Below are 25,333 nucleotides of genomic sequence, written 5' to 3'. Positions count from 1 at the left end.
AGCAGCGGGACCCGGGATCGGGACCTTTGGGGTCCTTCACCGGGCCGGGCCAGCGTGGGTTGGGAAACTTAATTTTCTTCTCCAAAATAAAATAATATACAGCGGTTAAGAGATGCTCAGTGACAAAGCCAGGAGCCTTTCCAGCAGCTGGCACTGAACACAGCTGTGTCCTGCAGGAACAAGCTCTGGTGAGACTGCCTCACAATCATGTCCATGCTTTGTTTTTTTCTCTTTGTAAAATACACACTGCTTAATTCAGCTCCCGTTAAAATGCGTTTTCCAAATTAAGCCTGTTTGTAGGCAACTAATTTTTGAAAGCAGCTTATCAAACAGGACTCGTGGAATAAACCTCAGTGCTGTTAATCCGAGTTCCAGAACACCAAAAGATGTAGAGACAGTCAAAGGAAGGACATTTTAAGAGGATTACAGGGAAAACTAATCTTGTTACACTGCAAACCCCTGTCACATGCACGACACAAAAGGAACTGTAAACGTGATTTGTGTTGCCCAGCTTGGCAAGGAGGGGAAAGGGGGGAGGTCTGAGACAGTCAACAGCTGCAGCAGAACTTAATATTACATTTATTTTATGTTTGGGTTTTTATTCTCCTTGGCCAAAGCAGGTGGAAAATGGATGAAATGGACCTCAACTGATAAAGAAGGCCTTGTTGGAGTAAATGTTTCATGTGCCATTCTCTTAACTCTTTCATTGTTACGTTCAGGGTTCTTTTAAAACAAGAACTGACTATGAAGAAATCCAGACTTTAGTTGGGATACAAGCTCTGCTTTCCCAGCATAATAACCTAAACCAGAAAATCAGCACCACATGCCTACAATATTCTTGACGTTTCTAATACAGATTGTGATTTTCCAGCAAATAGACTTTATTAAAAAAAAATCAAGAAAGTAATGAAAATATCTCCCTGAACTGTTGGGTCAGCAGCTTCACTGTGATAGTCAAAACAGTCAGCACACTGATGGGGCTTGGAAAAAAGCTTCACGAGCTTCTGCCAAATCACACACACTGTTCTTTTAGAATAGGAAAAATCCCAAACACAAAATTCACAGAATGGATTACTGCTGTGGCTCCAGGCTGCTCCCCATTCCCACTCAGCTCTCCTTCAGAGCCTTTCACAGGAGCTAAAACACACCCTTTAGCTATCTTGTAGGTCAACATTCCCAAACAATTGGCACAAATTCTTTGAGATCTTAATCCAGAAACCAAGACTGATGGATCCCAAAGTCGTGTTTCTTCCTTGTGGAGTCAGGTCTTCAGGCACAGGAACCAGGGAGCAGGTGAGCCTGGAGCAGGTGAGCCCAGAGCAGGTGAGCCCAGAGCAGGGGAGCCCAGAGCAGGGGAGCCCAGAGCTGGTGAGCCCAGCCCAGGTGAGCCCAGCCCAGGTGAGCCCGGAGCAGGTGAGCCCAGAGCAGGTGAGCCCAGAGCTGGTGAGCCCAGCCCAGGTGAGCCCGGAGCAGGTGAGCCCGGAGCAGGTGAGCCCAGCCCAGGTGAGCCTGGAGCAGGTGAGCCCAGAGCAGGTGAGCCCAGAGCAGGTGAGCCCAGCCCAGGTGAGCCCAGGGCAGGTGAGCCCAGCCCAGCCCTGGGGGCAGAACGGCCGCAGGTTCACGGGCTGGGGCAATAAAGGGGGCAGCTCTGAGGAGAAACAAGAGCAGCCTCAGCTGTGTCTCCTGCCTTTGCTGCATCAGGCACAGAGGAGACAAGGGGAAAAGCAGGGGACTGAGGTACTCAGGCAAAGCCCCACTTTTATCCCGAGCTCCTGTCACCTTCCCCAGGACCCACAGTGTCCCTCCAGGAGGCTGTGAGTGCAGCAGGGTCTGCCGGAGGGGACACTTCTCTTACCCACGGTGTTTAACAGCACTGAACAGCTCCTGTGGCACAGTGCCTTAACCCAGGCTCCTGTAAAACAGCCTGAGCCAGGAGTGAATGCTGCAGAACAGCCCCAGAGCAGGCTCTAGTCCCATCTGAGGAGAAAATTCAACAGCAGCAGCTGAGGGCAGGGAGAACCTGGGCCCACTGCTGTCAGTGTGCTCCTTGCTTTCCAATAGGAATCGTTTAGTAAGGAGTTTCTGAGTTGGAAAAACTTGCAATACAAAGCCTCAGCCTAGCAAGTTTCTTTTAATTTTTAAATGTACAGCATTTTAGTTCTACAAATGTAAAAAAAAAAAAATTAAAAACAAAAAAAACCTTTAAAATGTTTGGGGGTTTTTAGCTTATAATGATGAGATCACACCCAACGTGATTCAATGCAATCTGGTCTGCAGCTCCTGTGGCCCGATTGCTTTGGATGATGCAAAATAAAATGGCCAAGACATTCAGCTCTGAGGCAGCACCCGCAGGAACTGCTCTCTGCGGCAGGAGTTCCCGCGGGGGCTGCACACAGGGGCAGGGACTGCTCCTGCAGGTCACAGGTGAGGAAACACTGACCACGGCTCACACTGGACGAGACACCCACAGTGCTGGGGACAGCGCTGGGGACAGTGCTGCTGCGGGAGCCGAGCCCTCCCTGCTCCAGGAACAGAGCCCTGCTCCAGGAACAGAGCCCTGCCCCAGGAACAGAGCCTGTTCCCCTGCAGGAGCCGAGCCCTGCCCCAGGAGCCGAGCCCCGCTCCCCAGCACTGCCCCCAGCACTGCTCAGCCAAGGCACGGCTGTGGGTCAACTTACATCCAAACAAGGAAAGAGTTCAAGTCTCTGCCTCGAGGAAGTCCCATGTGCCAGGTTCCTCGTTCCAGTGAACTTCTAAGTTTCACTTTAGAGTCCAGTCTGAGCTCCCATTAACACAGCTGCACTAACACTGCGGCACAAATAACAAACTGTACCCACGTTACTTTGCATTCCCTTGCCCCGGCAGGTCCGCACAGCCTGCACGGCACAGAACATGGAACATTCTCTATGCACTCGAGAAACCACTGGAAGTTACTCCACAGCTCAACACTGCCCGGAACTAGAGCACAAGCATTACAAAATCTATATTTAAAAATAAAAATAAAAAAGCAGCCCCTGTTGGTGGTGCACAGGAATAAACTAACCAAAAAAAAAAATTTAGTATTACCATTTATTGGTGACAAACACTACGTTTTACTTACATTCCATGGGGAGAAAAAATTCCAGCGTAAACAATGAACGGAAGCAGTACTGAACTCGCGCAGCTATCGTGCTGTACCTGGACCAATGCAAACCTCAGCGCGCACCCACCGTGCGCAGGAACACAACATCAAAAGCAACACAGTTATATATAAACATAGGTAATTTTTTTCAGCCCTACATGGAGATGTAATTAAACAGTATAAAGCACTCAAGGAAAATCAATCTGCAGTTTTATATGCACTACATTGAGATCATATCCTGTACTGGAGTGAGCTGTGAGCCGCAGTCCCTAAAACACAGCTCAGAGATCACTGAAAGCCACGTTGCATTCGAGTTCCCCTACCCCACACTCAAGAAAACTAGAAATTAACCAAAAAAAAAAAAAAAAAAAATCAAACCGAGTTTAAAATTCCTAAAGTGTTTAAATTCATTCAACCATTGGATAATTAGGGTTGGTTTGCAAAAAATATGGGGCTTTTTAAAATGGTGGGACACAGCCTGTTTCCAGTGAAACGCTGCTAATTCCAATAAAACCAAAATAACCACATACATGGATATGATCTTCCCAAGTTAGTTCACAGGTAACATGTCAGTCTCAGAAGACAAAGTTTCTAAACTGTGCTATGGTTCTAGATACAATTAAGAAACTTTTAAATGAAAAATTTATAGTGTCCTTTCAATCAAAACAACATAATGAAACTAAAAATGTATCACTGTTTGAAGAAAAAGCAACAGTTATGATTTAGACACTACAGTAGGGTGTAGAGACTGTAGCACTCCAACAGTTAGGTTACATTAAGAGGAAGCATTTGATTTTCTCTGGTGCTTTCAGGTTTGGGTTCAGTCAAGAGCCTGTTTCAGGCAGTGCTGTCCAGTGTTTGTCCCAAAGGGTTTGCGCTCGCCGGCTTGAGGAGAGGGTCACTTTCCATTTCTTGTTTCACACATCTAAAGTCAGAAAACACCTGTTACTTAGGAGATAAAACACTGTTTCCACAAATAAGATGCTTTAAATTGGATAGAAATAATTTGATATGCATTTAACAATTTGTTATCATGTAACTGCCTCAATTTCTAATCAATCAGCACTTTGTTAATCCCACCACTGTTAATTTGAGAGCTCATTATCTCAATGAGAGGCTCAACTTTCTCTCCTCCTAAACCCAACCAAGGGGATAATTTGCACCCTCTCCATGTTTCTGGGGAAAATAAGCTTTGACTCCTGCACATCCCTTTACCTGTGACACACAAGATTGCAAGAGAGAGAGAGAGGAGCAGCCCCAGCCCACTGCAGAGTCACATCCTTCACCCACTCACTCCTGCTCACTGCTTTGCCTTTGACACTTGCAACCAACAGACTCCACCATCCAACCCTCCCTTTGGTCCTGCTGGAGGGCAAAAAGCCCCTGGCATTTCAACCTGTCAGCCAAATCAAACCCCTCGTGTTATTTGTCTAAAAACTCTCATAATTTACATCAGTGCAAGGGAAGTTGTTGGGAATCACTCACACAGACATTGGTCCATTTCCTGTCCTTGGCATCTCTGTGGTTTGTTGGTCCAACTCAGACAGCAACTTTAAAATATTCAGTGCAGCCTAAAGAGAAGAGAGAGAACTCTAAATCTGTTCAGCTCCCTTTACAAAAAAATTATTTTTATTACCAGTGGCTGAAATATTTCTTTTTGAAAGAATGAGCCTGCTATAGTGAAACCTTGAGGAGACTTCAGCTGTAAAAGACTTTAGGTGGAGCTGATAGGATGTTCCCTGGCTGCTCCCATTCACGGGAGTTGTTCTTTTTCTTTTGGGCTCAAGAGCTGAGCTGAGTGCAGCAGTGTGAAGGAATCGTTTGCAACACTTGGGAAAACTCGATTTTTATACTAAACACTGTTGCAGTACTTTCCTAATGGACACAGTTTGATACAGATTTTGTTGTTCTTTGTCACTTTCTTTGGACATTTTCATGCCCGTCTCTACATTCTGCTGTGCAGAGCTCCTGTCAGACCCCTGTGTCTGCTGAACTGCATTTCCTCCACAGGGGATTCCACCTCTGCAGCAGGTCTGGGAACGTGAGCCTGAGTGTCACAGCTCCCAGTGGAACATTCTGACAGAATTAGGAAATAAGCTGAGATGCTGTTAGGTTTATACACTCATTTTTGGGCATGTACTGTCACGGGCTCATGCAAATACTATCAAGATGAAGCAAATGTGCTTTTTGTAGACCAAAACTGTGATCATATGTTCAGCACATAAAGCATTATTTAGATTGGATTCTGATATTATTAATCATTATTTCCCCAACCTGTGAAATATGAGACAAAAATGAGCCAGGGAAGTGTAGAACATCTAATTGCTCCCAGCAGTGACACAAAACCTTGGTCTCCCCTCAGAAAGCCCCAGGAGCAGCATTTCAGCCAAGTCCCTCATACCATGTCGTGGCAAGACTCCACATCCTTTCCAATCCCATGGCTGATCAGCGGTGGCTGAGAGGAACAGTTTATAAGAGATACAAACTCGTTCTTGTTGTTTTTTGGAAAGTCTTTATATTCAACCTGAAGAAAAGAGAAGGATTTATTTATTCTCAGTTAACCAAGTGCAGTAAGTATATCACAGATTATTTGCCCATATATGAAGCTGAGCCCTTCTCATCACTCTCTCAGCCAGCAGAACCACTCTGTTTGAAGTTTAACCTCAATTACAATGTTGTTTAGTGCTCACAAGAGCTTGGCAAGGTTCCTGAATGCAAGTGGATGTTTAATAATGATTGTTACTGGAACCTTTATTCTGATCACTGCTGCCTGCATTTCAAATTTCTGTTCTATGCTTTTTGATCCACTGAGCTCATCTGTCATATGAATATAAGAACTTAATGCAATTCTCATTAGAGGGAGCAAACATAAGGAAATGCAGAGCTTACAGCAAATGGTGATGTATGACAGATTACTGAAAAAAAACTGATTTCCCATCAGCCAAGTTCAAGTCCACACTGTCTTCCTATATCAGGACAATTTTCAGAAAATGCTCCCTTAATTTTGCTCTTCCAAGACCTCAGAGTAACACTGAATTGGGGCTGAGAATGGTACAGAAATGTACATTTAAAACTTCAATTTAAAAATATGTAAAATTTGGTACGAGTCATAGGTGAAATGAAACTGTCACACCAATTTCAGCAGGCTCAGGACTCCTCTCCCACCAGCAGAACTAAAAAGCTTTTGAGCAAACCCAAGGTTAGAGCAGCCCTGGGAGAAGCCTTGCCAGGCCGAGCAGTCACCTGGATTCCTTGCACGTTGGAAAGGTAGTCCAGCTGCTCGGAGGGCCGGGTGAGGGGCCCGTGGGGGACGTGTCCTGAGGAGTTGCTGCTCTTCAGGATGGTCTCAGCAGTGGGAGAGGTGCCCCCGTAGAGCAGCTCGCGGGCGATCATCGCCGTCACCGTGGCCTTGGCGGGGTTGGGGGCTGCCCGGCTGAACTCTTTGGTGTGGTGTCCTTGGTTGGCCCCCACAGCCTGGGCAACCTCGGGGACCATGGGGAGAATTCCAGCAGGAAGCTGCTGATGGCTGAGATAAGGCATCCTAAACTCATCTTCTTTATTACCTGGGAGGAGAGAGGTGCACACTGAAGAGCTGCTGTTTGAGAGTCCTCCTGCAGGCACACACAGGCACCAAGAGTCAAAAACAATCCATTTCAAATTACTTTTGAAATACTAACAAACTTGGTAAGTTCAACCAGCCTTTGGAACATCAGAGCTTCAGCATCACTGAGACAGGGTTTTATTACTGAATTATTGACAAGGCCATTCCTTCCCCTTCCACCTCTGCCTGAGCCTGAGCAGTGAGTACTGAGACCTTTCTTATCCTCGTGCCAGGAACAGGGGCCTCGGGGGCAATGAGCTCTCTGGGGTTTGAACCAAACCCTTCCAAGGGCTCCATCTGGTTTGCAAGGCAGCAGCTGCCCAGCTCTGCTCAGCCCAGGTGCTGCATGGCACTGCTGAGGGCACTGGGGCAGAGCTGGCACCCAGCAGGGCCCTGTGCTTTCCCCAGGGTACTCACTAGCTGAAGTCTCTTCAGAGCCCGGCTCAAAGAAGGTTACTTTTCTTCCATCACCTGGTTTCTTCACTGGGGTCTTAAAAATAAAAGGAAAACAAGTCAGATACACAATACCCCTTTAGAACATTTTCCTCCTAAAATTTTAAAGTTTTCAAGATGCAGGTGATCCGACCACCCAAAATTTTACTGAATAAGTTATTACTCATAAAGATCAATAATTACATTGCTATCAAGAAAAGAGAAGTTCAGAGATCCTTATTCATTGAAGGTTTAAAACTGCTACAAAAAACTGAGACCAACACATCAATTACCAGGTTCTGAGACATTTCATAGAGCAGGAATACATTCATTTATCCTTCTGATGAGACTCTGATTTGCTTGAAAACCCAAACACTTCATGTATCCAAAACACTGGATATTTAGTATTATTTTAGAGAGTACTCCCTCAATACAATTGTTTCCTGGCTGGGGCAGAGGGAATGAACTTCCTGCCCTGTTACTGCCTTGCAAAGCTGCTTCTGTTCAGTTCAGCCCTTGCTGCAGCACTAACCAGCTGCTGCTTCAAGACTCACCTTCTCTTCTGTCTTTAATGCTGGTTTTGGAGGCTGAGGTTGAGGGACTTTGAAACCTAAAATTTCCAACATATTTTCAGCTGCATTGCGTTTAGCAACTTTTTTGTTTGTGCCCATTCCTTCAGCTGTGTGTACACCAACTTTCACCTGGACAGGAGAGGAAGAAAATTCAATTCTTAAGCAGTAGTATGGAGATTCTCTTATTTATCATCTATACCTCCAGCATGCCCTGATTCCCAAAATAGCCCAAGTGATTACTGTTCTAAGCAAGTTGTCATTTATTATCAATAATCATTTGCCTTCAAGCACAAAAAACCCAAGGAGAAGTTACACAAAGATTTGTATTTCATCATCTCAGCTCGGATACCCAGGTTAGTGTTAATAAACCCTACATTACAAAATATAAGCAGGTTGGTATATCTTAGCAGGATATTAATACTCCTGTTAATTAAAACATTAGGCAGTAACAACATAGACTATTGGTGCCCTGTGCAATTAAAAAAAAAATCAGGTCTCTTTTCTAGAACCTCTATCTGCTGTAAATGTGACCCATCAGGTATTTTGTTAAATCATATAATGGAAATTTCTTAACTCTGTATATCACAATGACAACCTGATTGCCATGAGAGAAAAAATGAGATGCCAGCCACACCCTCAGGTGTGTGCAATGCTCACAGCCCCAGGTGTGCAATGGTCACAGCCACTCCCCCAAGTGTGCAATGCCCCCAGCCCCAGGTGTGCGCAATGCTCACAGGTGTGCAATGGTCACAGTCCCAGATGTGCAATGCTCACAGTCACTCCCCCAGGTGTGCAATGGTCACAGCCCCAGCCCCAGGTGGGCAATGCCCCCAGCCCCAAGTGCATTCAATGCCCACAGCCCCAGGTGTGCAATGCTCCCAGCCCCAGGTGTGCAATGCCCACAGTCACTCCCCCAGGTGTGCAATGCCCCCATTCCCAGGTGTGCCCTCCCTCCCACCCACCTGCATGACGAACTCCCTGCGCCGGGGCAGCCCACGCTCTGTGATCAGCATGTACTCAGGCTCCTTCTCCTTCTTGGCCTGCTGGATCTGGGCAAGTCTGCTAATGGGGTTCATTCCTTGACCATATTCTGGACTTGTTTGCAGCTATGTGGAACAGGATTTAGGAAATAAGCCAAACTTTGTGAATATTTGGTTTAATAGACAAAATGCAGCATGCCACTGAATTAATTAATCTCTAGATTTAAAAAATACTGAAATAAAAGTTGCTTAATCAAACACTGCCACAGCCAAAGAGAAATGCTGAATTTATTTGGCTCCACCGTCACACTTGACCACATGTAACCTACCCTGCTAAGAGCTTTACAAATTCTAATCCTGCTATATTAGGAGGGACAAGCCTGCAGGAGAATTTGTACAAGCAAAATCAAGCAAAACCCGAAGCTGTAGAGGCTGAGGCTTGGAAGTCAGAGCCTGATTTTTATGTGCTGCTCTTTCCTTTGTAAGGTTTCTCTTTCATCCTGAATTTAGTGATAACTGCACCAGAAGTGGTGTCAGACCCCACTGCAGTGGGGACAAAGAACCAGCTCATTTGTTGCACTCGAGGGCTGGAAAAGGCTGAGCAGCTGAAGGGTCTTTATAACTGACTCAGAAAAGCCTCTCTGATGATTATTTGCACAGTCAAATTTCCAACCCTTTCCCGCTTACCTTCACTATTGATTTTGTTTTCTTTTTAATTCGTGGCTTCATTTTCTCAACCGTAGGAAGGGGAGGCAATTTTTTCAGTTCTTCTAGGACTGCTATTGCAGCATTTTTCTTTGAGATCTTCTTGCTCTTTCCTTCACCTTCACCCATGAATTCTCCAACTGACACCTTGGTTACAAAACTCTTCATATGGGGGGGACCACTTTCCTTGGTCACCTGTTTCAGAGGGAAAAACTGAGTGAAAGCGTGATAAACACTTATTAAAAATGGCAGGGCACGTTGTTTATAGCAAACTTCTCTCAAGAACTAAGGATAAACAGATCTGAGATCCTCATACAATCCAAAAACTAAATCATACTCACTCTAATAACATATTCCCACCCAACTAAGCATATACTTTTAAAAGGTCAAGCAAGCAGTAAACAGTATTTGCACGAGTCATTAACCCATCTCATTTAATTTACTGATTTACTGTTTCAGTATAAAAATAGGACTGTTCTATTTCACCAGTTTCCCCACAGCTAACAGCACATCATTAAATACATCATAGTACAGCAATAAAACATTACAGAGAAAGCAGCTCTTTGGGATCTAGCATTTTAGTCCAGAAATTCTGATTTCTGAGCTCTCTAGTTCTGAAGAATTCTGGAGACAACAAAGAGATAGCTGCCCACTACAGATTTAGGCTTTTAACTCCATTCATAACACATCATACTCCAAAATATCCATCTAGTCAAAAAGTAAGAATTAATTAAGAGCTTCCACCCACAACCGGCTTGTGTGACAGTGTATTGTTACCACTGATGCTCAGGCTAATCTGCAATAATTGAAGGTTTTGTGTAAAATTTCATAGAACGGTTTCAGAAGCAATTTAGTTACACACAATTGCATTTTCTTACAATAATAATTCAGACAGTTGGCTTAAATGTTACTCTGCCAGCTCAGGAAAGCAGCACAATAAATTAATATTTTAGTGAAACTGAGATGCTCCTGTGGAAGCTCCTGATTTGGGGTAACTGAAATGATCAAGGAGGGGTAAAGAGGCAGCAAGGAGCCAGGCCAAAGGGAAAGGAAAGTCAGATGCACATGAGGTCACCTCATGGCAAGAAAAGAAACCTACTGGTGAGATTCTGCACTCGTGGGTAGTCCAGATCAGTGCTTAATTAAGCAAATACTTCCATATGTGCCTGTCAGGGTGAGCTCTACTCTTTTGCCTCTGCACTTCCATGTTCTAACCATTAATGCAGGGTTGTGTTTTGGCTCTTCACTGTAATAAGTTTTTTTTTCAAAAAGCTTGGAAAAAAGATTGCACAGACAACCAGAGCATAGATGTCACTCCATGTGGTCATTTTAGGACATGAATTTGTGGACAGGTGGATTTTTTCTTTTTTCTTCCCTTTACCATATAAACTCCAAGACTATCAGGGTGACTGCCAAAGGTTAAAGTGTATTCACAACTAACAAAACACGTTAAAAGTCAGTTGTTTGGGTTATCTAAGAGAGACTCAACTTAATGTGTACCCTTAATAGTCTAATAAAAACAGATCTAGAGCTTGTAAAGTAAACATACCTCAAAATTCACAGGCAAGTTCCTTTTAAGTGCAATCTCAAAAACTTGGCTTATTTCAGATTTATTGAGATTTTCATCATCTGGTTCTTTTCCGTTAACCTAAAAGAAGCATACTCTATTTAAAATAAAGATCCTATTAAATTGAATTTTATCCATTCAACCACTTCACTGAACTCTCCAAATTTTAAGTACTCTAACCTTTACTGCCATGTTACATGAATGTGGAGAAATGCAGCCCACATCCTACAGAACTGAATCTTAAGAAGCTCATTAAGGTGTATGTGTAAAAGCTTTCAAACCTTTATTTTCATGTGCTCATTACAAGAAAGAACAAATGGAATAAAGGCCAATAGGTTTTAAAGTGTGTTTACAGAAAACAAAACTGAAGTGCTGCGTGCACTGATTTCCAAATGGAAGTACCTTTATGAAACACAATTTTCATATACTGATTGGACGTTTGCACCAAAAGCACTAAGACAGGATCAGGTAAGAGAAAGGGCAGGAAAAATAAAGATTCTGAGAGTGGGACCAATGTGAATGAGGGATGGCTGACGAGCCCCTGTCTTCCCACACACTCCCCCCTTAAGTGCCTCATCTGCAGCTTTGTTTTCTCATGGCAAGAACATCCCACCAGGAACTTGCCCTAAACCAAAGGCTGACCATCTCTGAGCACTCAGACCTGCTGGGACAACAGTGCCAGTGGAGTTTTCCTACAGGCACATCTCATATCTCCAGGTAAAACCTGGACTGGGATTCCAAATTGCTGCCATCAGCATGAGCTAAGGCTTGTCAACAGCAACAGAGAAATTTTAGGACTAAGCAGTGATATTGGAAGGATTATGATAAAGAAGAACAACAACAATATCACTGATTATATCACGCCACAACACTCGTTATGCAACCAGGTAATAAAAAAGATTTAAGAATCTCATTGGAGCAGCAGCAGGGGAGCTGAGCCAGAGATTTCATAGATTAAAACTTGCTGGATGGCAGCGAGCACCCCCCATGTCTGTTACTAACAGGCCAGTTTAAAACATGAAGAATTTTTTTATCTCAGCAGTTAAGACAGGCTTGAACCCCGAGGAGGTGCTGCCCAGGGCTGCCCTGAGGAACCACAGCCTGAGCCTGGGCTGCCACTCTGAGGGCACAGAGAGCAGCTCGTGTTCACCAAGGGAGTGGGCAACAAACACAGGAGCAAACTGGGAGGCAAAATTAGAACTCTACATTTAAAAGGAAAATTACTGGCAGCATCAAATGACTGTTAGGAGGTATCAGGATTATGTCTGCTGCTGAAATCCTCATGTGCCTCTGTTGTACAGACACATTTTAACAGCATCTCTCATGACCTGGCACTGCTGGATCCTCTCAGGCCCTGCCTCACTGGAGGCAGGAATGGACAGAGTTCACCACAACCTTCCTCATCCCACCTTCCCCTTGGCTATGGTGAAATGCTGCTACAGAAACAATTCCCTCAGGCATTCTAAAACTACAACAGCTGAAAGCCAAATATATCAATGAATTTAAGTACCAAACTTAAAACTTTATAACAAGTACTTGTTAAAACCACACTCTCCTTCCCCTGAGCTGTATTTCCTACTGTTCCTTCTACAGACAAGTCAAATATAAATTGAAAAATAAAATGACAAATGCAGTTTTCTCAGGGCTAAGACACCATCCAGATCATGTTATATTAATAAAATAATTCTCCCTTCTGACAGTCTCTTGTATCATTTACTTCCTCCACCTCTGGATTTACACCCCTCACGCAGAATGAGACATTCTACAACAGCTGCAGTTTGTTCTGAAGACCCCACATTACCCAACTCCAAAACACAACTGTACACATTTCACAAAGTGGCCTGTGCTGCAGCATTTCTAGAACAGTGAACAGAGAATAATTCAGTGACATGTGAGCCCTGCAGAGCTGGGTCTGAGCCCCTGAGGGGGAACAGCTCATCTGTTACAAGGTGGGTGCAAAGAGGGGATGCTCTGCACCACTGACACAGAGCAGTATTCCAGGATTTGGGGTCCCAGCACTGAAGGGGAACATCCTCCTCTGCTTTGGCCCCTCCTGCATGAGGAGCAGCTGGCCCTGGCCACACTCTGCCAGTCTCAGTCCAGATTTCAGTGCAGGGCTCAGCCCAAGTCCCAGCATCATTCTCTCCCCAACAGCAGCTGTAATCCCTCTGTCCTCCAGCCTGCATTCCTCCAGGACAGCTCTCCCTTACCTGGAGCACCTCCCTCAGTGCCTCCCAAGCCTCTTCCCTGAACCCAGACCCAGAGCTCGTGTCCCATGGCCTGGGCAATGCTCCCTCCCACACACACCAAGGGTGAACTCAGTGTCCCCTGGCTTCATGTTTCCCCAGGCCTCTTGCTCTGCCATTCCTGGTAGTTCTCAGCTTTTTTTTCTCAGTCTGGGACACCTTGTTACCTTCTTGTTCAGTTTTTCATTTTCCCTCTCTCTCAGCACACAGCCAAACTGCACACCCAGCAGTTCCCCCTCCCCAGGTCCAGGTTACAGCTCTGTCTTTGCCCCAGGCACCCAACACACACACAGGGGTGCAGCCTCCCACCAGCAAAACAACTCCTGTGCTCACTGTCCCACCTCCTGCCTAAAGCCACTCCACAAAAAAAATAACAGTATTGGAATAGAAAGTGCTGGGCAGCCATAAATATATGAAGGGATAAAAATTGATTTCTTCTATTCCTATCAAAATGTGTGTAGAATCTACTAGTTCCATGCATTTCCTGCTCTTACAGAACTTCCTGGTTCTTTCCAAAATCATGTAGGAATTTGTCGCAGGAAGTCAATCTCTGCCTGAGTTTTATGTTGCCCATTTATGCACTTCTTCAGAAGTTTGTGTATGATCTGTACCTGGTAAGATATTAATTCCTATCTATGCTTCCAGTGTTCATATCTGACAGAGGTCTACAGCACTGCTGTGGAAAAATATGACAGTAAAAAAAATTAATATAACTTCATCTGGGAAAATTCTAGTTCCATAGAAATTTATGCTTTTAAATCAAAGTGTTCCTATTGCCACAAGTAAGTCACCACTGCTACACACAATTAAAATTCCCAGCTGTCTCCTTCCTCTCAACAAGGAAAAAAATCTACAATAATATCCCAGTTTATTCTGGAAATTTATGCTTACAACACCAGGATTAATTCCCACCTCTGGTTTCTCAGGCAAGGGCTCATTCTGCAGAACTTTCAGAGCTTTAGCAGCTGCATCATGCTTAGCAGCTTGTCTTGTTCTTCCCTTCCCATGAAACTGCTGCCCTCCGATTGAAAGCTCCACTTGATAAAGTAAAGGCCCGACAGGAAATGGGTAAAAGTACCTGCAAAGAGAGAGGGAAATAAGCAAATGATTGGGCCCACAGAGCAAACAGACACCTGAGTCAGATGTGGGTCAATCTCTTGGCTATCAGTAACCACACCAGCACTGAAGCACTGCTTTTAAAAAGCCAAATTTTGATTTAGAGCCTGAGAGAATTTAGTGAGCTACCTTTGAAACCAATAGTGGCATTCCTTGCTTTACAATAAGAACACATTTCTGACCAAGTGTTACACAAAGACAACATAACCACACTTCTGCAGACCTGGCATGCCAGGAAGTTTTGAATTTTAAATTCCTATGCCTATATAAAATTCTTTAAACTGCAGCTTTAATTTAAATAGTTCCAGAAGAAGCATCAAACTGTTTCTTCACTTTTGCTTTTACAGAAAAGAAACGCAAGAAAAATTTCCCTTACATTTAGTAATTTGCTTAATGAAGCTGGCTATACCGAAATACTCTCAAAAACACTTCAACTTTCTGTCCAGCTCCCTTACCTCACCCCAAAGAAATAAAGTGCTGGGAGTAAGGCAAGTTCCAGATACTGGCATATTATGGATATTACAGATATCAAAATATGTAATATGCCAATATCTGTAATTGGCATAGTACAGATACTGGTAGCTATAATGTTACGGATACTATAGATATATCTGATTATAATATTGGTATCTATAATATTACAGATACTGTACAGATATTGTACAGATACTGGAGGGAGCACTTCTCCCTGGTCCCTGCTCCCAGGTGAGTGTCCCTGGCAGGGAATTGGGGCTTGGGGTAATGGTCACAGCTCCAGGTGTGTGCAATGCCCCCAGCCCCAGGTGTGTGCAATGGTCACCTCCACATCCCCAGGTGGGCAATGCCTCCAGCCCCAGGTGTGCAATGTTCACCCCCACAGCCCAAGGTGTGCAATGCTCACCCCAGGTCAGGGGCTGGGGCTCGGGGTGATGGAGTCCAGGGGGATTTGGGCCCAGGTGCAGCCCACACCTACCGTGGGGGGTAGGTGCCACCTCTCATGGTGTAGTTGTAGGTGGATCTCATCCCCGTGTAGGGGTCGATGGGTTTGTACATGGGCTTCTTCCCCAGCTTCATGCACAGGGCGTTCAGCTCCACTGTGGGGGTCACACTGTCTGCAGGAAAAGGAACAGAGACAATTTAAACTCCTACTGCTGCCTCACAGCAGGGAAAAATGAGCCCAGCTTTTGCCACATGCAGTATCTTAAATGACTGAATTCCAAACAGAGCTGCTAATGAACAAAAAGAGGATAAGTCTATATGATGCACTTTAAAGCAGCCTAGTACAGTTGTGACAAATCCTGTTACAAAAAAGTGAATTTGCTGGGAGATCTTTTTGGATTTGTTTTGGGGGTTTTTATCATTTTGCTTTTAATTTCTGAAGCTACTTTTACCTACATTTACAGCATATCTAACAAAGTGCAGACAAAGAATTTTCTGCAGTAAAGAAATTTCTCCAAATATGCTTTTAAGTTGCCAGTCATGCTACATTCCTTCTGTGTCTCTTGCTTACTGAGAATGATCAAACATCTCTCTGTCCTCAATGACCTAAGAAGGGTTTCTATGACTCCTCACTCTCAAATTGCAACTGGCCTTGTCAAAAGGCAGTAAATTGCTACTGAGAGCTAAAACATTTCTCTCAGTATTGGGGGCACGAAGAACTGACTCCCAGTCCATTCTCACAGGACAAAGAACAGTCAGTAAGTGTCATTTTTTCTACCACAGGTCTCACTGGCAGAGAAATCAGCTGTACTCCGTAATTGCCAAAAGAAAATGACCCATGAAGGAACAGATGCACAGATAAAATAAGTACTTGCTACTGACAAGTGCCATTGTTAAACAGGCAGAATCACAGGTTTTATTCATCCTCATGCAACTTCAATGCATACCAAAAGCAGAAAGGTGTATTCTGTGTATTATTATTATTTTAAACCAGCCTGTTGTGGCACATACCTGGATTCTTGCCTTCACTACGAGATGGACGAGCCGTGGGCTTAGGGAATTTTGTCCCTTCCAAAGCTTTGGCAGCTGCTGCATGTTGAGCTTTTTTAATACTTGTTCCTTCAGCTTCCCAATGCTGGTCCCCGAGAGTCAGCTGCACTGTAAACACCTCAAAACCACAGACAGGCATTTTCTAAGGAGCTGCTTCAGAATTCATGTGGTTTATTAGACCCTCTTACACTAAACAATGAGTCTTTCAGTGATGCACAAGCTGAGAATATGGTCACCCAAGCTCTCCTTAACTCCCATGTCATCTCCAGATTGCCACCACTTTGGACACCAACAGGATTTTCCCATTTACTGAACCAAGAATCTCACAGTTGTAGTGGCTGGAATCCTGCAGGAGATCTGACAGGACTCAGAGCAGGGTGGGGAGAGGTGACAGCCCAGGAGAGCTGCTGTGCACTGAACAGCAAACTCACCCTTCTCTGTGACACATAACTCCACTCTACCTTCAATCGTTATTAAAGATATTTTTCAGCACTTTGGAGAAAGTTAAGTTCACACTGTGCCATAAAAGCCTCTACATGGCCACAGGTGAATGAAACACAATTGACCAGATGTTCTGAACGTTATTCCAATACTTTTTGTAAATGTCAACCTCTTCACACCTTGAAGCTGCTGTGACATTTTGGGAACCCAACTTTTTACTTCCTAGGTACCAGCTTCTCCCTTCCCTGCCACTGGTGCTATGGGAGCTCCCTTTCCTCCCCACTGCTCTGGATTATCCTGCACCAAAACCACACACGTTGCCTCCCACTCCTGCAGGGGAAGGAGCAGCAGCAGCAAGGAACTGGAATGAACATTTACCTTGGAATGAGCTGGACCTTGCTCACTCAGAAGCTTATACTCAGGCTGAATCTTGTTGAAACGGGCTAATTCATTCACAAGACACATGGGGGTTTTCTCTTTGGGGTTTGCCATGTTTGAAGGAGCTGAAAGGTCACGTAAGGTCAGATAAATGAACTGGTAACTGTGAACTCTACTGCAAATTTTAATTAAAAAGAGAAATCTCAGTGGCTTAGCATCCAGTTGTCTGCAATGCTGGAGGAGGCAGCTTTGCTCACTGGCCAAACTGATAACAATCTACTGAGCTTTGGGATTCCCAAGCAATGCCTAAAAAGCACCATCATTAAACTCAAGGTTCTAATGCAAGCCAGAATATGAAGTTAAAGACTCCTGCACACAGCTCACTTCTTATCTAGTACGTGTCAAGGACCAAATTTTCCAAGTATTCCTCATTATCACTTGCTTTGAACAACTCCAGAAATTCAGTTCATTTTGTTTCCCTCCTCCTATTTTCCCCTATCAGCTATATTTTATTAGCCTTTATTTGTTCTATTGCATTTTGTTAGCATAATATATTTATCATTAAACTGGCCATAAAAGAACTAAACAAACTACTTCAAACAACACTTATTCATATTTTAAAAAAGCTACTGGTAGAAAAGACTGATAGTAATGTTTCAAAAATTTAACGTCATACAATTAAAAATATTCTTTACTATTACAAACATATCAATTAATTGCTGGAAATTTATGTCAAAGGATGCTTCTACCTGTCTCCAACAGATTTCATTCCACAAGGAGCTACTGCAGCTGGATAAATACTACTTTAAAATTATGTGTGGGTGCAAGACATCAGCAATAGATCATGCCAAGCTATAAACATATTAAACATATAAAAATATAAATTAAAATTATAAACAGTTACTGACCCTCCCTCTTACCTGCAGCTGCATTGGTGGATGTAACTGAAGCAGAGGGCAAAGCAGAGTTCTGGATAGGTCTGCCTGCATTTTCAGAGGGCAAAGAACTGGTAGTAGAAGGAATACTCAAAGGCTGTGAAAGAGCTGGGTTTTTATTCAGTATTTGGCTCCCTGCAAGGGCAGCAGAAGGATTCTGAATCTGAACTTGAGACATGTTCACTTCCAACCAGAGCAGATTACTGTAGGCAAACAGCTTTGAACGCAGGCAAACTCCAATTTTGGAAACCAAATTGCTGACCTAAAATGTAAAGATGAAAAATAGATTATACGAAATATTTAACATTCTCTAACAACCTACTGAAATTATTCCTCCATCAGCAGAAAGGGAAGCAGTGTTCAACCAAGCCCCCATTGTTCCCATTTTGCCCAGTGAGTCCTTCACACACCCAGCCTGCACAGCACAGTCCATTCCCCATCGTGTTTGACACTCCTCTCAGGCACAGAAGCTTCAGTTATGCCTGTTCACTACTGCCCATCTCCTTTCTCCACAGCTGAATCCACTTAGGAAGCAAATCCTGTTACTCACACCCAGAGCCACTGGTTATACCCTGAGCAAAGAGCAACTTCCATGGGCAGATTGCATTTCATGCATTCTACCATTTGAGGTTAAACTGTGTCAAGAAATAAATGCAGTTTTTACAAATAAACCATTCAGAGAACACATCCTTTATCATTATCACAGAGTTTTCCCCCAGGATCACCAACAGTGCCAAGCCACTCATGAGGGGAAGGAGCTGGAGTCCAGCAGGAAATGCTGGAGTAGCTCTGGCTGGGAAAAGCAAAGGTGGAAGAGTTCACAAACTGTATCAGCTACAAGTATTCTGAAGGTTACTTCTATTTAAGTCAGGACACGTCTCAGGCACAGCTCAAGCATCAGTGTAGAGTCTCTTGGCTCTGCAGCCCCAAAACAAGTGCAGGAAGAGCTCCTGGGCACCTGTGGCCATCCCAAACCCCTGGGGCAGGACGTGCCCAGCCCGTGTGCAGGGCTGGGACAGATCCTCCCCGGGCTCACTAATCAGTATTAGATTTCTCTTACACATGGAGGCAAAATTATCTCCATGTTCAGCCAGTGCAACCTAAATAGACACCAACAGGTCAGCTGGCCATATCCACTTACAAGCCACAGATCCATTTATTTATTTAAAATATATTTTACAGCCAAGTAAATCCATTTTACACACAAAGGCACTCACACAGGCACACACACACCTGTCACCTGCAGACCTGACTGGGGCAGCAAACAAAGGTTTATTCTTTCCTAACTCCCGGGTGAAAAGGAGCAATCAGTGCTGCAGCCACCAGCAGGGGGCCGTGAGCAGCAACACAACTCCACTAGTGCTCTGTGAGCTCAAATTCTGAACCTGTGAATGGATTTCCAAATGTGAGAGCACCAGCAATGAGTCACAGGGAAGTTTTTAGCCAGTTACTGACAAAACAAGCCCAGGAGGAGAACATAAATTAATACATTCATGGGCAGAAAGATTTAATTATTTATTAAATAAGAGGTAAGAAACCAGTGGGAAACTACAGATGCACCACAAATTTATCAACTGGAGCATTTTACTTTGGGAAAAAATCATAAGCATGTCAGACTTATCATAACCTGGATAACTTTGTTTTTATTAGAGAGCAAAAACAGGTCAGGTCTCTTTAGTCCAGAGGACACATATGCAGATTATACTCAAAACAAATCCTGTATTTGACTTCTAAATTTGCAGCATTTACACACCGGGTGCACAGTGGACAGAGGAACAAAGATATCAGAATTTCAGGGCATTTCCCCACTTAATCAGGGGTTATTTACTTCAAACTTCAAGACACCTGCTGCTGCAAGTGTCCCTACTCAATACTCCAGGTGTTGATATATATATTATACAATACAATACAAATTATTGAGTGTACTCAAGGTCCACTGGAGCCCACTCAGATATCCCAGAGAGGTGAAACAAACCTCCAGCCAGCCCCTGATTCCAGACCTGCTCCTTTCCCACCATCCAGAGTTACTTTTTGCTCCTCCAGGAGAATTGAAGTGTTACCACAACAGTGTTGCACTGAGGGCGATCCCACCCGGGGGTGATGCCACCAAACAACTCCCTGACCTGGGGGCAACACTCAATTTAAATGGATTTCCAGATGGCACAGGGCTGTTCATCACTTCGTTTTAGATTTTTATTTTCTTTTGGTGCACCAATGCCTTGAACACATTAAAATGCAGAGTTCAGGAGTCACTGAGGTAACCAAAGAAATGCACAAAGGTGTGAGCACGGCCAGCCCACTCAGACAAAAAGAAATTAACATCTTCATATATAAAAGAATGTAAAAATTTTTTTTTTTTTTTTTTTTTTTTTTTTTTTTTTTTTTTTTTTTTTTAAATTCACACAGGAGTTGCAGACAGAAGCCAGAGAACCAAACAAAAATCAAATACTTCCTGGAGATAGTCATGTTTTACCATGTAATTTTTTTTAACACAATGCAAATAAAAAGGTAAGAAACTTTAATGTTTTAAATAAGTTTCCAGTACCTTTAGGAGATCCAGAGAGTGAAGATTTGTATTTAGTTCTAAATAGGATATTTATGATGGAGAATGCCTAAAAGAAAAAACAGAGAGTTAGCATTTTGCTTCCTAAAGGCACAAAAAAATCTTCTGTAGAGAATCTCTCACCCTACACTGAGTTTGTCTCCCTTATTTGACCACGAGGACTTGTATGACCCTTCCATTACCATGACAAACTGCTCAACACAGCTGCTTTTCCAAGCAGAATTTCCAACCTGATCCAAGAATCCTCCCTGCTCTTTCCCCAGCCCCAAGTGATGTTTCTCACACAAGCAGTGGAATCTCACAAAAGTGCTCTTTGCAGAACTGCAGGAGTCACTTGCCAATTTTCCTTCTGTAGTGAGGTTCTTCTTCCTGGGAACCCTAGAGTTCAGCTCCCTGAATTAGACCCAGACCTTAATTCACACAGCCAAACCACAGACTGAGAAACTCTGGTAGCCATTATCTCAAAAATTGATATAAATTCTACCTTTTGGCTACATTTCCAATCCAGTGATCTCACTTACAAATAAGCTAAAACCATTTTAACATAAAATCATCTCAGTGCTGCATATGAAACCTGTCACTGCATGGACTGCTCTAAATGGAAATCAAAACCCATTTTATTCTGCTTACAAATATAGCACAAAGTGTTTAATCCTTCTTTTCCATGCCTAAGCCAACTGTGTGCAGATGCCAGCAACATCATTCCCAGGCACAAAATGGGGGAGAGCTCGATCTTGATGAGGGTTAGAGGAGGACAGAGCCCTTGCATTCCCTTCAGAGAGGCATTCCAAATCCCCAGGCTGACCCCCAGGACTGTGAGCAGCTCTCCTGAGAACAGAAGAGGATGCAGAGCCCAAACCAGGCTGGCACCACACCTGTTGTTCACCAACAGGAGAGTGAAGAGGGAACACAAGAGGATTAGAGCTCAGCCTCTCTTCTAGAGGGTTTTCTGGAGGCTGAACTGACCATCTGAGAAACAAGGAAATGGATCCCACTGGCAGGCAGGGTCAAGACCAAGCTGCATAAAGACAAGAGAATTTTCTCTGGTGGCTCTGCCAAGAATGAGCCCCCTGAGCTCAGCAGGAGAAGCCCGAGGGGCCGGGCAGGCCCTGCAGGTCCCTGTGGCACAGACACACTGAGGGGCACCAGCCACACCAGCCCCACTCCCAGCACAGGCTGAGGCTGCCCCAGGAAAAGCCCTCCCCATCCTGAGGTGCAGCAACAGGAACCTGAGCCAGGTGTGCAGAGCCCTGCCCTGCCCTGAGCCCTCAGCTGGGCCCTGCACACACCTGGGGACCAGCAAGAGCCCAGGAAACTCAGCTCCAGAGAAATACAACCTACAAACTGCTGAAGGACCTGAACTGGTGTGTTCTGAAGAGCAGAGGGATGGCTGGGCCTGAGAACCAGCAGTTCACATACTTGAAAGGATTTTGGAGTGGAGAAGAACAATCTGTTCTTTATGGTCAAAGTGACAGCACAAAAGGCAACGGGCTTAAAATGCATCAAGAAAACCATTTGTGACAGTGAGACTGAAGTGCCCTGCCTTGGTGACAGAGGGTTCCCTGGCTGGTGACAGGCTGCAGGTCCTTGATGGACGTGCAGGAGGATGAGGCTGGCACAGCTGCCACTGCAGAGGGAGGGATGGAGGGATGGAGCCCCTCACTCAGTCCTGCACTCCCAGCCCTGCTCACAGGCCTGTGCCCCTGCAGCAGCACCTTTCCCCTCCTGCCCCAGGGACACAGGCCTGGCTGCTGGCAGACAGCACCTCCCCTGGGCCTGCCACAGGCAGCCCTGAGCTCTGTGAAACCACCTGCAAACACCAGAGACTGGACCCTCACAGGAGCAGGCTCCATCCACTGCAGGACCAGCACAGAGAGGTGTCCTGGTCCTCAGGAGGCTGCAGGACTGACCCTCCCCTTGTGCCCCCCATGAGGAACCAGCCGTGTCCCCATCCCCACCTGGGAGCCCACCCCACCCCTGGTGCTCCAGGGCAGCCTGGGGAGAGGAAAGGGCAGGCACAGCCATCAATCCACTGCACAGGGGTTTCCTGACACCACCAAACAAAAGGCAGCTGGCACAATAGCCCAGAAGCAGTTTAGCCTGGAAATGGGATGGCACAGGAGGCACTGACCCCTCTCTGGAGAGCAGGAGCTCCAAGCACGGGGCACTGGGGACACTGAGCAGCCCGGGGCAGCCAGAGCCAGGCACAGTCCTTGTTCCTCATCAACACAAACTGTTCTCAGGCAGGAAAGTCCATTTCCCTCATTTCACAGACTCCAGCCCCAGGCCCATCCCTGTCAAAGCCACCCAGGGGGGCTCAGCTCACCCAGCCCGACCCCAGCCCTGCCCCTGGGCCAGGGGGACACTCTGGGGCTGTGACAGGGACTGGCCCAGCTCACACCAGGTCACCCCCCAGGGAACGTTTCCTCCCCTTGTGGGCAGCTGGGAACACACCACAGTGTTCACTCCTGAACACAACAGTGATCAGAGCAATTCCCCCTCTCCTCCTGTTTTTAATGAGTTTTAAATAACTCCAGTGTGGTGGCTGAGCCTCTTGTCCCACACTCAACTATTCTGAGGCACAAAAAATAAATACCCACAAACTCCAGATCTGCTGAGATGCTCTGTTACCAAAAATGCCTTTGAGGAACCCACATTAGGGGTATCTTTGTAACATACAGCAGAAAATTCTCGGGCTGCTGCAACAGTGTTTAAGAGCATCTATTTACAACTGGAAAGTCTAAACAAACACTCACTATACATTGATAAAAAAATGACTCAACTTGACAGACTTAAGGCTACTTGCACAAAATGTAAAACACTGCTTGAACAATGTTTTCTTTTTAGATAAATCTTCTGCAACATTTTCACAAGACATCCCAAAAGTAACACTGTAGAAAAAGATGCTGCTCTTAGTAAGGGCACAAACACTAAATGTTGAGGAAAGTAGCCTGGGAGCCAAAATGTGGCTCATTAATAAGAGAAGAAAAGCTAAAATTTAAAAGTAAAAGCTGAAGGAAAAGAGGGAACTACCAAACATACCTATAAACCAGACAGTCCCAGACAATGCAAACTGATAAATTAGGAAGTGATTTAATGAATAAACAGGTAACTGCTTCTGGCTCAGTTAGTGGTGACAAAACAGTTCACAGATTTGGGCTTTTTCCCTGCATAGAACAGGGACAGAGTCCAGACCTCCTGGGGACCTGCAGCACCTCTGGGGAAATCCCCCACCCAGCAAAGGCCCTGGCCAAAGGAGCCAGGAAAAGGCTTTTGGAATGTTCACTTGTCTCCAAAACAAAGCTGCTGCTCTTCAGGAGGGCCTGAAAGGCACAAAGCAATTTCTGATTTTGCTCTGCCTCTGCACAGTCACACCACTTCAAATTTATTTCAACCTGTGAATAAGTTTGCCACAAAACATATTTTGACTGACTTACACTGATAGTGAAAACATGATCCATGATGTTATGAAAAACTCTTGAGTGGCTGCTTAAAATAACAATATGAAAAGGAATTGTTTCTTTCATGCATCCTTTTAGCACAGTTTTGAAATAAGTTTGTGATCCAACTTCAGAAAATAGAAAATACAGTAAAAAACTCAGCCCCTGAGCTCTTTACATTCTCATCAAGATGTGACAGACTTTCAGTGAACCTCTGTAAAAGTTACAACAAAGACATTTGTTGCACGTGTGAGATAATCAACAGACAAACCAGAAATCATTTTATTACCCTGCAGCCAAAGCTGTATAACCAGAACTCAAGTTCTCATGTCCACTAGCACTAAAATAACCAAACCCAGAACAGTTTCCAGTCTGAGAAGGGACCTGAGCAGTTCCCCTGCCCGTTCTAGCCAGCAGAAATCCACAGAAATTCACAAATACTCCATTCCAAAAGCAGACAACAGACTCCATTCAGATATTTTATTTCACTGATATATGTGTGTGTATGTATATTCCCCTGGCCTTCACTGACATTCCCCAGATTGTTCCCCCCGGGTTTGCCCAAAAACCCGCCAGAAAAGCCACGACAAAAACACCACCAGCTGAATTCACCACAAACCCGGCTCGGGCACTGCCGGGGACAGCGGCCCCGCACAGACACCCCGGCGCTGTCCCCGGGACGGGGGAAAGCTCCAAAGGGAACTTGTCGCTTCCCATCTCGGGAACCCTCGTGCCCGCCCGGGGACAGGGGAAGTGACCCCGGGCCGGCGGGGCCAGGGGAGAGCGGGGGTGTCCGGGGTGTCCCCGCCGGTGTCACCGCCCGGCCCGGCCCGACCCTTCCCCGCGGCCGGTGCCGGGCCCAGGGCGCTCCGCTCCCCGATCCCCGCCGGGCCATCTCCCGGCCCCGCCGCCGCCGGAGCGGGCACGGCCTGGCCGAGCGCGGGATGAGCCCCGGGACGGGACCGGGCGCGGGGCGAGCCCCGGACGGGGAGCGGGTTCCGGGCCGCCCCCTCCCCACGGCCCCGGCCCCGGCCCCGGCCCCGGCCCGGTGCGGGCCCGCCAGGCCCCGCCGCCCCCCGCCCGCGGCCCCGCCGGCCCGGGCCGCCCGCGCCCCCTCACCTGCGCTGGGCTCGGCTCCGGGCCGGGGCGGGCGGGGGTCGCTCAGTCCATGGGCCGGGCGGGACCGGCGGGCGGCACAGGGCAAACACCAAAGAGAATGAGCGGGGCGGCGCGGCCCGCCGGAACTGACGGCACCGCGCCGGGGGCGG

The 25,333-nt window shown here is 45.6% G+C and overlaps 1 protein-coding gene and 1 long non-coding RNA gene across 9 annotated transcripts; one reads left to right on the top strand and one right to left on the bottom strand.

Moving 5' to 3' along the window:
- LOC310916153 lies at nucleotides 1-3,817 on the top strand. Its single transcript, XR_014591266.1, has 2 exons — nucleotides 1-188; nucleotides 2,866-3,817. It is a non-coding gene; the product is annotated as an uncharacterized lncRNA (long non-coding RNA).
- Nucleotides 3,052-25,291, bottom strand: STAU1 (staufen double-stranded RNA binding protein 1). Of its 8 annotated transcripts, XM_083873460.1 has the most exons (17): nucleotides 25,185-25,291; nucleotides 20,608-20,674; nucleotides 20,038-20,185; nucleotides 18,048-18,324; nucleotides 17,128-17,252; nucleotides 16,270-16,426; nucleotides 15,293-15,431; nucleotides 14,137-14,302; nucleotides 10,961-11,059; nucleotides 9,394-9,624; nucleotides 8,689-8,832; nucleotides 7,709-7,855; nucleotides 7,140-7,212; nucleotides 6,365-6,732; nucleotides 5,523-5,645; nucleotides 4,607-4,692; nucleotides 3,052-4,046 (listed from the first exon to the last, which is right to left on the bottom strand). In XM_083873460.1, the coding sequence occupies exons 4-17, from the start codon at nucleotides 18,238-18,240 to the stop codon at nucleotides 3,959-3,961; spliced, it is 2,139 nt and encodes a 712-aa protein (XP_083729586.1). In that variant the 5' UTR covers nucleotides 18,241-18,324; nucleotides 20,038-20,185; nucleotides 20,608-20,674; nucleotides 25,185-25,291; the 3' UTR covers nucleotides 3,052-3,958. The 8 variants fall into 8 exon arrangements, with proteins under 8 accessions (XP_083729586.1, XP_083729585.1, XP_083729590.1 ...); XM_083873459.1 differs by lacking the exon at nucleotides 20,038-20,185; XM_083873464.1 differs by lacking the exon at nucleotides 20,038-20,185 and having other exon boundaries at nucleotides 3,052-4,032.
- Nucleotides 25,292-25,333: the final 42 nt, after the last annotated feature.

This window comes from Zosterops lateralis (assembly GCF_965231275.1).
Source record: "Zosterops lateralis genome assembly, chromosome: 16".
In the NCBI taxonomy this organism is placed as follows: domain Eukaryota; kingdom Metazoa; phylum Chordata; class Aves; order Passeriformes; family Zosteropidae; genus Zosterops; species Zosterops lateralis.
This window is presented reverse-complemented; position numbering and strand designations above follow the sequence as displayed.